The sequence below is a fragment of the Microcaecilia unicolor genome, chromosome 13 (genome assembly GCF_901765095.1).
Source record: "Microcaecilia unicolor chromosome 13, aMicUni1.1, whole genome shotgun sequence".
Classification (NCBI taxonomy): domain Eukaryota; kingdom Metazoa; phylum Chordata; class Amphibia; order Gymnophiona; family Siphonopidae; genus Microcaecilia; species Microcaecilia unicolor.
Genome location: NC_044043.1, coordinates 56,989,901 through 57,002,286, shown reverse-complemented (window position 1 = coordinate 57,002,286; position 12,386 = coordinate 56,989,901). Strand labels below are relative to the sequence as shown.

The 12,386-nt window shown below is 49.2% G+C and overlaps 1 protein-coding gene across 2 annotated transcripts in view; it reads right to left on the bottom strand.

Moving 5' to 3' along the window:
- SSH2 (slingshot protein phosphatase 2) overlaps positions 1 to 12,386 on the bottom strand; it is a 282,722-nt gene that overhangs the window by 26,881 nt on the left and 243,455 nt on the right. For both annotated transcript variants that reach the window (XM_030222192.1, XM_030222193.1), the window contains 2 exons: positions 10,501 to 10,647; positions 8,807 to 9,007 (listed from right to left, as the gene is read on the bottom strand). In XM_030222192.1, coding sequence (XP_030078052.1) covers positions 8,807 to 9,007; positions 10,501 to 10,647 — 348 coding nt within the window. The remainder of the gene's footprint in view (positions 1 to 8,806; positions 9,008 to 10,500; positions 10,648 to 12,386) is intronic.

The window sequence follows — 12,386 nt, the reverse complement described above, 5'->3', positions numbered from 1 at the left end:
TGCACGTGGAAGGTTCTAGGCGGGCACTTCGTCCCCAGCATAATGGCAGAGCCAACAGGGGCTGAGGGAGAGACGTCCTCCGGAGAGGAAATCTTCAAAGTGTCCATGGCCTGTAACAACAGGTTGGGCAAATCCTCTGGGCTAAAAAGCCGCGCTGCAGAGGGGTCATCCGCTCCACCCGAGCGGGGATCTATCTCCTCCAAGGAATCCGCAAAGGATCGTTGGGAGACCTCAGACACGCTGCCCTCATCTACATCGGAGGAGACAAAAGTCCTCCAAGGCCTGGAAATCAACCCGAGGGCGTTTACCTCTGGGAACCTCAACCTCTTTATCAGAAGAGGGAGCAGGGGCAGCGTTTTGCATGAGGAAAGCCTGATGCAGCAGCAAAACAAACTCGGGGGAGAAACCCCCCAGACTGTGCACTTCCGCAGCCTGGGCAACAGCCCTAGACGCACTCTCAACCGGCGCTCGCAATAGCGGGGGAGAGACATGCTGCGCATCCAAAATGGCGTCCGGCGCGAAACTCCGTGAAGGAGCCGCGCGGGAAGAACGGCGCTTAACTTTAGCCGCTTTTGTGCCGTCGCCCAAATTAAGGGCGTTCATGGCATTAATGTCTCCAACCTCAAGGGCGGCCCCGAAAAAGCCGTCCGAGCCGCGTGGCCGGCCAAGATGGCGGAGGCGAGGAGCGGGGGATGGGCGTTTATGGCGGGAAAAAACCGCCACGCCGGAGGAACGACCGGGACAGTCATCGGTCACTAAACTATCACCCATCAAGGGCGAATCAGGTTGTAAAACCCCCGCATCCCCTCTAGAAGCGCTCCAGCGATCCGGGGAGCGACCCTTTGCGCCCTCGCCCTCCGACGCCATTGCCACGAGGAGAAGAATCGGGGAACCCCCTGCCCGCTATAAAAAGGTAAAATTACCTGCTTGCCGCTCCGAGCTGTAACGAACTGGTGTCCCAGTGAGTAGCTGCAATGAACGTTTAAAGAAACGTCGAATTAAACGCCTTTAAAGACGTTTAAAAATATATATATTTTTTTTTTTAAACGGAGCCAGCGGGAGGGGGGAGAAAAGGAGGGACCTGGCACCACCAGGTTTGCACTTGCTCAAAAGAGCCCTCAACCCCAGGCCTCAACAAAACCTAAGGATTAGGCTTGGAGGCCTAGCCAGAGCTGCTGCTGTGTGTGACCACCACCTGCTGAGATAGAGAACATACTGAGGAGTTTCCGGCAGCACATGACCACATATAGGGAGGCAAAAGTTTGCTCTCTATCTCCACCTGCTGGTAGATGGACACAACCCACCAGTCTATGGATTGATCAGCTTGATGATATGGAAATTACATTACTACACACTTATACTACTAACTGCCTTAAATAACTGCCTTCACTGTCTAGAAAGTTTCAATAAATTGCCTTGGATTTCAAGATCATTCTCTATATCCCATGCAGGCACCACTGGTTATGAACCCCTGACTTAGAGGCTATGAGCAAATGCCAGTCTACCTACTGGCAGTGAAGTCACATATCTAAGGCTTCCGATTTTCGTTTTAACAGCAAAACACTAATACAATATCCTCACAGTGCAAAACAAGTAAGATACTTGTTTACTGGATGAGCATCAGAAAATCCCCACTTTCCCTAGCGCTCTTTTACCCTTCCCCTTGCCTGCCTGGCATTTCCCATTGTTTGTATAGCCGAGGAGCTGTCAGCATGGAAAGGGAACATAAACATATATATTCCGTGTGACCAGAAAAGGAAACCAGCAATGGCACCTGCATTATGAAAACGCTGATAAATACAGATTTCTTTCTACTGTCCAATGACCCCTAATTATCTGGAAAATAATACCTAAATCTGCACTTTATAAACACTAAGAATAGAAGGCCACCATATATCACCTCATAAGAGTGTATAGGGATAGGCAGTGCATAACTAAATGGTTAGCTTATCAGAGAAAAGAGATGTGAACTTAACTGATATTTTGGAAAAGCTATATTACTAGTGACTTTCACTTTTAATTTAGATAGGAATAATGTTTTGAAATTGTATTTCCGACACATGGTTGATAGTTTTTTTGGGTTCAAACATAAAGCGAATGCTACATACCTGTAGAAGGTATTCTCCGAGGACAGCAGGCTGATTGTTCTCACTGATGGGTGACGTCCACGGCAGCCCCTCCAATCAGAATCTTCACTAGCAAAGTCCTTTGCTAGCCCTCGCGCGCCCGCGCGCACCGCGCATGCGCGGCCGTCTTCCCGCCCGAAACCGGCTCGAGCCGGCCAGTCCAGTATGTAGCAAGACAATACTCTTAAGGGAAGACACAACTCCAAAGGGGAGGCGGGCGGGTTTGTGAGAACAATCAGCCTGCTGTCCTCGGAGAATACCTTCTACAGGTATGTAGCATTCGCTTTCTCCGAGGACAAGCAGGCTGCTTGTTCTCACTGATGGGGTATCCCTAGCCCCCAGGCTCACTCAAAACAACAACCATGGTCAATTGGGCCTCGCAACGGCGAGGACATAACAGAGATTGACCTAAAAAAATTTTACCAACTAACTGAGAGTGTAGCCTGGAACAGAACAAACAGGGCCCTCGGGGGGTGGAGTTGGATCCTAAAGCCCAAACAGGTTCTGAAGAACTGACTGCCCGAACCGACTGTCGCGTCGGGTATCCTGCTGCAGGCAGTAATGGGATGTGAATATGTGGACAGAAGCCCACGTCGCAGCTTTGCAAATTTCTTCAATGGAGGCTGACTTCAAGTGGGCTACCGACGCAGCCATGGCTCTAACATTATGAGCCGTGACATGACCCTCAAGAGCCAGCCCCGCCTGGGCGTAAGTGAAGGAAATGCAATCTGCTAGCCAATTGGATATGGTGCGTTTCCCTACAGCCACTCCCCTCCTATTGGGATCAAAAGAAACAAACAATTGGGCGGACTGTCTGTGGGGCTGTGTCCGCTCCAAGTAGAAGGCCAATGCTCTCTTGCAGTCCAATGTGTGCAGCTGACGTTCAGCAGGGCAGGAATGAGGACGGGGAAAGAATGTTGGCAAGACAATTGACTGGTTCAGATGGAACTCCGACACGACCTTTGGCAAGAACTTAGGGTGAGTGCGGAGGACTACTCTGTTATGATGAAATTTGGTGTAAGGGGCCTGGGCTACCAGGGCCTGAAGCTCACTGACTCTACGAGCTGAAGTAACTGCCACCAAGAAAATGACCTTCCAGGTCAAGTACTTCGGATGGCAGGAATGCAGTGGCTCAAACGGAGGTTTCATCAGCTGGGTGAGAACGACATTGAGATCCCATGACACTGTAGGAGGCTTGACAGGGGGCTTTGACAAAAGCAAACCTCTCATGAAGCGAACAACTAAAGGCTGTCCTGAGATCGGCTTACCTTCCACATGGTAATGGTATGCACTGATTGCACTAAGATGAACTCTTACAGAGTTGGTCTTGAGACCAGACTCAGACAAGTGCAGAAGGTATTCAAGCAGGGTCTGTGTAGGACAAGAGCGAGGATCTAGGGCCTTGCTGTCACACCAGACGGCAAACCTCCGCCAATGAAAGAAGTAACTTCTCTTAGTGGAGTCTTTCCTGGAAGCAAGCAAGATGCGGGAGACACCCTCTGGCAGACCCAAAGAGGCAAAATCTACGCCCTCAACATCCAGGCCGTGAGAGCCAGAGACTGGAGGTTGGGATGCAGAAGAGCCCCTTCGTCCTGCGTGATGAGGGTCGGAAAACACTCCAATCTCCACGGTTCTTCGGAGGATAACTCCAGAAGAAGAGGGAACCAGATCTGACGCGGCCAAAAAGGAGCAATCAGGATCATGGTGCCTCGGTCTTGCTTGAGTTTCAACAAAGTCTTCCCCACCAGAGGAATGGGAGGATAAGCATACAGCAGACCCTCCCCCCAGTCCAGGAGGAAGGCATCCGATGCCAGTCTGCCGTGGGCCTGAAGCCTGGAACAGAACTGAGGGACTTTGTGGTTCACTCGAGATGCGAAGAGATCCACCAAGGGGGTGCCCCACGCTTGGAAGATCTGGCGCACCACTTTGGAATTGAGCGACCACTCGTGAGGTTGCATAATCCTGCTCAGTCTGTCGGCCAGACTGTTGTTTACGCCTGCCAGATATGTGGCTTGGAGCACCATGCCGTTCCGGCGAGCCCAGGTCCACATGCTGACGGCTTCCTGACACAGGGGGCGAGATCCGGTGCCCCCCTGCTTGTTTACATAATACATGGCAACCTGGTTGTCTGTCTGAATTTGGATAATTTGGTGGGACAGCCGATCTCTGAAAGCCTTCAGAGCGTTCCAGATCGCTCGTAACTCCAGAAGATTGATCTGTAGATCGCGTTCTTGGAGGGACCAGCTTCCTTGGGTGTGAAGCCCATCGACATGAGCTCCCCATCCCAGGAGAGACGCATCCGTGGTCAGCACTTTTTGTGGCTGAGGAATTTGGAAGGGACGTCCCAGAGTCAAATTGGGCCAAATCGTCCACCAATACAGGGATTCGAGAAAACTCGTGGACAGGTGGATCACGTCCTCTAGTCCCCCAGCGGCCTGATACCACTGGGAGGCTAGGGTCCATTGAGCAGATCTCATGTGAAGGCGGGCCATGGGAGTCACATGAACTGTGGAGGCCATGTGGCCCAGCAATCTCAACATCTGCCGAGCTGTGATCTGCTGGGACGCCCGCACCCGGGAGACGAGGGACAACAAGTTGTTGGCCCTCGTCTCTGGGAGATAGGCGCGAGCCGTCCGAGAATCCAGCAGGGCTCCTATGAATTCGAGGTTCTGCACTGGAAGAAGATGGGACTTTGGGTAATTTATCACAAACCCCAGTAGCTCCAGAAGGCGAATAGTCATCTGCATGGACTGCAGGGCTCCTGCCTCGGATGTGTTCTTCACCAGCCAATCGTCGAGATATGGGAACACGTGCACTCCCAGCCTGCGAAGTGCCGCTGCTACCACAGCTAGGCACTTTGTGAACACCCTGGGCGCAGAGGCGAGCCCAAAGGGTAGCACACAGTACTGGAAGTGGCGGGTGCCCAACTGAAATCGCAGATACTGTCTGTGAGCTGGCAGTATCGGGATGTGTGTATAGGCATCCTTCAAGTCCAGAGAGCATAGCCAATCGTTTTGCTGAATCATGGGGAGAAGGGTGCCCAGGGAAAGCATCCTGAACTTTTCTTTTACGAGATATTTGTTCAGGGCCCTTAGGTCTAGGATGGGACGCATCCCCCCTGTTTTCTTTTCCACAAGGAAGTACCTGGAATAGAATCCCAGCCCTTCTTGCCCGGATGGCACGGGCTCGACCGCATTGGCGCTGAGAAGGGCGGAGAGTTCCTCTGCAAGTACCCTCTTGTGCTGGAAGCTGTAAGACTGAGCTCCCGGTGGACAATTTGGAGGGTTTGATGCCAAATTGAGGGTGTATCCTTGCCGGACTATTTGCAGAACCCACTGATCGGAGGTTATGAGAGGCCACCTTTGGTGAAAAGCTTTCAACCTCCCTCCGACTGGCAGGTCGCCCGGCACGGACACTTGGATGTCGGCTATGCTCTGCTGGAGCCAGTCAAAAGCTCGCCCCTTGCTTTTGCTGGGGAGCCGCGGGGCCTTGCTGAGTCGCACGCTGCTGACGAGAGCGAGCGCGCTGGGGCTTAGCCTGGGCCGCAGGCTGTCGGGAAGGAGGATTGTACCTACGCCTGCCAGAAGAATTAGGGAACAGTCTTCCTTCCCCCGAAAAATCGTCTACCTGTAGAGGTAGAAGCTGAAGGCTGCCGGCGGGCGAATTTGTCGAATGCGGTGTCCCGCTGGTGGAGAGACTCTACCACCTGTTCGACTTTTTCGCCAAAAATGTTGTCCGCACGGCAAGGCGAGTCCGCAATCCGCTGCTGGATTCTATTCTCCAGGTCGGCGGCGCGCAGCCATGAGAGCCTGCGCATCACCACACCTTGAGCAGCGGCCCTGGACGCAACATCAAAAGTGTCATAAACTCCTCTGGCCAGGAATTTTCTGCACGCCTTCAGCTGCCTGACCACCTCCTGAAAAGGCTTGGCTTGCTCAGGGGGAAGAGCATCAACCAAGCCCGCCAACTGCCGCACATTGTTCCGCATGTGCATGCTCGTGTAGAGCTGGTAAGACTGGATCTTGGACACGAGCATAGAGGAATGGTAGGCCTTCCTCCCAAAGGAGTCTAAGGTTCTAGCGTCCTTGCCCGGGGGCGCCGAAGCATGTTCCCTAGAACTCTTAGCCTTCTTTAGGGCCAAATCCACAACTCCAGAGTCGTGAGGCAACTGAGTGCGCATCAGCTCTGGGTCCCCATGGATCCGGTACTGGGACTCGATCTTCTTGGGAATGTGGGGATTACTTAATGGCTTGGTCCAGTTCGCAAGCAATGTCTTTTTCAGGACATGGTGCAAGGGAACAGTGGACGCTTCCTTAGGTGGAGAAGGATAGTCCAGGAGCTCAAACATTTCAGCCCTGGGCTCGTCCTCCACAACCACCGGGAAGGGGATGGCCGTAGACATCTCCCGGACAAAGGAAGCAAAAGACAGACTCTCGGGAGGAGAAAGCTGTCTTTCAGGAGAGGGAGTGGGATCAGAAGGAAGACCCTCAGACTCCTCGTCAGAGAAATATCGAGGATCTTCCTCTTCCTCCCACGAGGCCTCACCCTCGGTGTCAGACACAAGTTCACGAACCTGTGTCTGCAACCTCGCCCTGCTCGACTCAGTGGAGCCACGTCCACGATGGGGGCGTCGAGAGGTAGACTCCCTCGCCCGCATCGGCGAAGCTCCCTCCGCCGACGTAGTCGGGGAGCCTTCCTGGGAGGTGGCCGCGGTCGGTACCACACGCGGTACCGACGTCGGGGACCTCAACCTGGGCGATGGGCCAGCCGGCGCCACGCTCGACGGTACCGGAGGCGCAAGCACCGCCGGTACCGGAGGGGTAGGGCGCAACAGCTCTCCCAGAATCTCTGGGAGAACGGCCCGGAGGCTCTCGTTTAGAGCGGCTGTAGAGAAAGGCTGTGAGGTCGATGCAGGCGTCGACGTCAGTACCTGTTCTGGGCGTGGAGGCTGTACCGGGCTGTCCAGAGCGGAGCGCATCGACACCTCCTGAACAGAGGGTGAGCGGTCCTCTCGGTGCCGATGCCTGCTGGGTGCCGAATCCCTCGGCGACCCAGAGCTCTCGGTGCCGACATGGGGAGGAGACCGGTGTCGATGCTTCTTCGATTTCTTCCGAAGAATGTCACCGGAGCTCCCCGGCACCGACGAGGAGGACGTCGAATCCATCCGTCGCTTCCTCGGGGCCGAGACTGAAGAAGGTCGATCTCGGGGGGGCTGTACCGCAGGAGCCCTCAGGGTAGGAGGAGACCCACCCGAGGGCTCACCGCCACCAGCAGGGGAATGGACAGCCCTCACCTGCACTCCACCCGATGCACCACCGTCCGACGACATCAGCAGACGAGGTCCTGGTACCACCGACGTCGATGCAGCTATCCGATGTCTCGGCGCCGATGCAGAGGCCCGATGCCTCGATGCACTCGATGCAGGGGCGGCCGAGGAAGATGGTCTGGACGCTGACGACGTCGATGCACTCGAAGATCCCGGTGCCGATGCCGACGAAGAGCCCGAGAACAACACGTTCCACTGGGCTAGTCTCGCTACCTGAGTCCGCCTTTGAAGAAGGGAACACAGACTACAGTTCTGAGGGCGGTGCTCGGCCCCCAGACACTGAAGACACGACGAGTGTCGATCAGTGAGCGAGATAACCCGGGCGCACTGGGTGCACTTCTTGAAGCCGCTGGAAGGCTTCGATGTCATGGGCGGAAAAATCACGCCGGCGAAATCAAAAGCCGAAATGGCGAAAATGGAAGCACCAAAAATTTAGAGGGAGAAAAAATCTCGACCGAGGCCGAAAAGAGGCCTACCCCGACGACGAAAGAAAACTTACCGGGGCAAAAAGCTGGAAGTACGGGGAGGATTGACACGAAACCCGGTCGAAGGGTTTCCGGAGCACTTCCCGACTAACAAAGCTTTCCCGAAGGAAAAAAACACGCTCAAACAGAATTTGGACGCGCGAGGTCGACTTTCCGGGGCTCGACACGGCGAAAACACGACCGTACCGAGTGCGGACAAAAGAAGACTGGCCGGCTCGAGCCGGTTTCGGGCGGGAAGACGGCCGCGCATGCGCGGTGCGCGCGGGCGCGCGAGGGCTAGCAAAGGACTTTGCTAGTGAAGATTCCGATTGGAGGGGCTGCCGTGGACGTCACCCATCAGTGAGAACAAGCAGCCTGCTTGTCCTCGGAGAAATATATTTCCTGACTTATCAGGGGAATCGCAGACTAGGCGGTGTGAACTCTTGGCTTTTAAGCCAAAGATCATTGCCCTCAGTGGGACCTTCCTAGTGCGATTCCCTTGTGTTCTATTTCTTTGAATTTTAATAATTATTTGTTGAACCTAAGAAATTACAAGAGTTTGTGGAGTTGAAAGAACAGATGAAGAACCCTCTGCAGCAACTTCCTTTAGTTACCACTGTACCGGCTGCAATTACCGATTAACCTTCCTCCTCCCTCAGAAAAAGTGAATTGTAAGACTAACCATTTTGAGTTTTTCTTATTTTCTTTGAGATTGTTTTCCTGATCTTGGATCTCCCAGTTGTGGACGATTATATAACATATATTGGTGGGAGAAAATGTTTTCTTTTTCAATATCAATTTCTGTTTTCCCTTACATTTATGTGATAAATGTGAATGTAATGACGTAAAATGATAAATAAATAAATGGTTAGCTATGGTCTTGCATTTACCTTGCTAGCAGGATCCCTTGGTATTCTTCTAGCTGCCTCATGAAACTGGGATTGGGCTTGGTGACAGATCGCCTCTCTTTCACATAGTCAAAGGCTCTATCCAGGTTCCAGCCATACTCCTTCATGGCATAGGCGATGACAGTTGAGGCAGAACGACTCACACCCATCTTACAGTGAACCAGACATTTAGCACCATGTTTCCTATGCAGAAAAGGAGAGTGAAGGGGAAAAATGAGTTCATGCGGGTCTTTAAAATATTAGTTGAAACCTCTAAAATCAATTATTTCAATTACTTATCCATAACCAGAGCAAAGCATAATGAGGCATGCTAACAATATAGTCAATCTGCTCAGAGTCCACACATGTATGAAGTTTAGCACATGATTTGGAATGGGTTTTTCTGGCTGCTCAAGAGTGCTGCTTTGTTCCTTCTCAGGAACCTCAAAGAGGATCTCTGCTATTCTGAGGAGATCCCCTTGATTAGCCATGAGAAACCTCACTGCTAATATATGTAGCTGAAACAAACAATACCAGCAATCGCTAGGTCACATGAACACATGAAATCCTAAACAGTCTTACGTCAGCATGGATTCATTTTAGTTACAGAACTTGCACCATCTGATGACGAATCAGGTATTATTCTCCTCTTTCAACATATCAGTATCAGAGCAAATGCTACCTAACGCGTTGTCTAGGTAAATGATTAGTCATCATGGGAAAGGCAGAAAGAACTAACATGAAACAAGTATAACAGCAGACTACAAAGGGTAGCACAGAGGCACAAAGAATATGAACTGAAAGCACACGATAAGAACAGCCATACTAGGTCAGACCAATGGACCCCATCCAGCCCAGCATCCTGCTTCCAACATTGACCAATTCAGGTCACAAGTAGCTGACAGAATCCCAAATAGTAGCAAGATTCATGTTACTGATCCTAGAGACACGCAGTGGCTTTCCCCATGTCTATCTCAATAGCAGTCTAATACTGTTCTAGTACTGCCTGAGTACTATTCTGCATTGGGTAGATTTAACAAGGAGCCTCACACTCTTGGTACAGCCAGGCACTATGTTTTTCAAATTATTTAAGCATGACTGGATACAATTAAAACAAGCCAGAACTATGCAGCTCTTCACATAATGGATAAGGGGTGCATCCTCCATCACCTCTCTGGATAGCAAAACTGTTTGCGTTTACAGACTAAACTTGTGCAGATCTAGTTACACCTGTGGTACCAGAGGCCAGCCAAGCCTGCCCAACATATGATATGCATGCTGTGGTTTCTGATTGCAAAGCAAAGAGACAAAATGAATGACTGCTAACCAAACTTTCAAAGCTTATTATACTGTGGAAAAGTATGCCTTTATGTTTTTGAAACTAAAGAACTGCCCTGGAACCTTATCAAAAATGAATGGCCACAACTTATTCTGTTGTCCCTTAGTCATCCAGCAATCTTGCACATAAGAAAGGTGCAACATATCACTGGGTGCATATGAGTCAAGTTGGATATCAATTAACCCATTAGTGCCCAACATTCCCATATGGGATTTTATTATGGGAACATAGGGCACTAATGGGTTAAGAACAATGGAAATCTTTACTTCCAATATAAAAGGAATACATTGGCACACAAGTGCTGGGGAGTAAAAGAAGTGTAATGCATGTTCAGGTCTGTTTGAACACGTCAACTTACTTAGCTTTGGAGATAAATTTGTAAGTATCATTCCAATAGGCCAGAAGATCAGTGGCTTCCTCATCATACACCCGGATGTTGTGATATTCAAAGATTCCTGGGAAGAAGTTATCAATCTCTCGAGTGACATTCAAGATGTACCGCACCCTATGACCATGAAAACATACATGAGATATTAGCAACTTCAACAGTAAAACTACTACTACTACTACTAATAGCATTTACATAGCGCTACCAGACGCACGCAGCGCTGAACATTTGACATAAAGAGACAGTCCCTGCTCAAAGAGCTTACAATCTAGGTAAAACAGACAAATATAATCAGAAGTTGGTTGTGTCGTTTTCCTAGTCTAGGCTAGTACAATCGACTGCGAAACAGTTCATGTGGAGAGCAAACATTCTGAGCAAAGGTTCCAAGTTTATAGCCAAGTCTCTAAGGAGAACAGGTCAGTAGGCACTTAAAAGCACTAGTTTCCTATTTCATGCTGCCTTTACACTTCAATTGGCCACTGAGTGGACCACTTCTCTACTAAATGTTTCAAAGCTTGGCCTTGGATTTTAAAAATCATTTTTGTTTTACAGTTAAAAATAAAACACAAAGACATTTGCTAAAGAAACCCTGACCATTGTATTTAGAATTTAATTTTAAAGTTGTCACAAAGAGTACATTTTCATCAAAAGCAGGTTCTTAAGGACATTAGCCTTCACAAAATCCTTTGGGGCCATCTCAGTTCCAAAGCAGAGTATTTTTTTTGGAACTAAAATGAACTATGAAACAAATTCTCCCAAACACACAGGAACTTTGTTGCCTCTTGTTTCCTCACTCAAACTCCTGCTTTGATGTACAAATGTGAAAGGCAGTTAATTAAGTTTTAAATAAAACTAAAACTTTTAAAAATAAATATCACAGTAGGTGGAAATGATCAATAGCGGTGGAAGTCTTTGGCCTTCAGGCAAGGGCAAAGTCTAATAAATGGAGGTTCGATTACTATCTTCTCTTATTACAGAGCACATTAAAAGATATTTTATTTATTTAAAAGATTTATATTTTTGCTTGCCAGATTTCCTAAGCAGATTACACCACAAACATTAAGGAAGGCTAAAAATAAATACAATCTTAACACACAACAAATCAACGTGCAGGCAAAGATTTTTTGGTATATCTAATTCAATATTAATACACGCAAGCTCAATGTAATAAATGGAACTCTTAACACATATTCACACTCCCCGTGTAATTATAATGTGGAACCCCCACTCAGTTAACAGCTTAATCCAGTATTTTTTAATGCCATTATTTCAATGCCAATCTGAAGAAAAATATTTTAAGTTTCTTTCTAAAAGCCTACAAATGACTGAGCAACAACTTGATAGGCAGGATGCTGCAGTTAAAAGAGTCTGCCACCTAACGTATGTGACCATCTCTGGGAAAAAGGTGACTAAAGTCACCAGAAACAACAACTGAAGTTTGAATGAATTCTGTTAGTAACAAAATTTGTAATACAACAGTCCAAACCCCATCCTTTTATGAAAAATAAAAGTTACAGAAATTCAAACATGTTAACTTTTGTCAACTGCTTATGGACCTATGATATGAAAAACTGGCCATTCTCGACATTGTGGATCTGAGACTTTAGTCACCTTTTCCACAGAGATGATCATGAGCAGCAGCTTGGCCAACAGCGAGAACTGGTAAGTGAACCTGATTTGCGAACACATCTCCTTCTTCGATAACTTGGCAACTGTATTACATCCCACGTGCAAATGTAAGTTGAGAGAATACATATACGTGCTAGTTAAGTACTAATGCGGTATTCTACAATCTTAACACGCAACTTGCTTTGAGCATAAATGCATAGGGTATGGGCAGGTCCAAAATTTACATG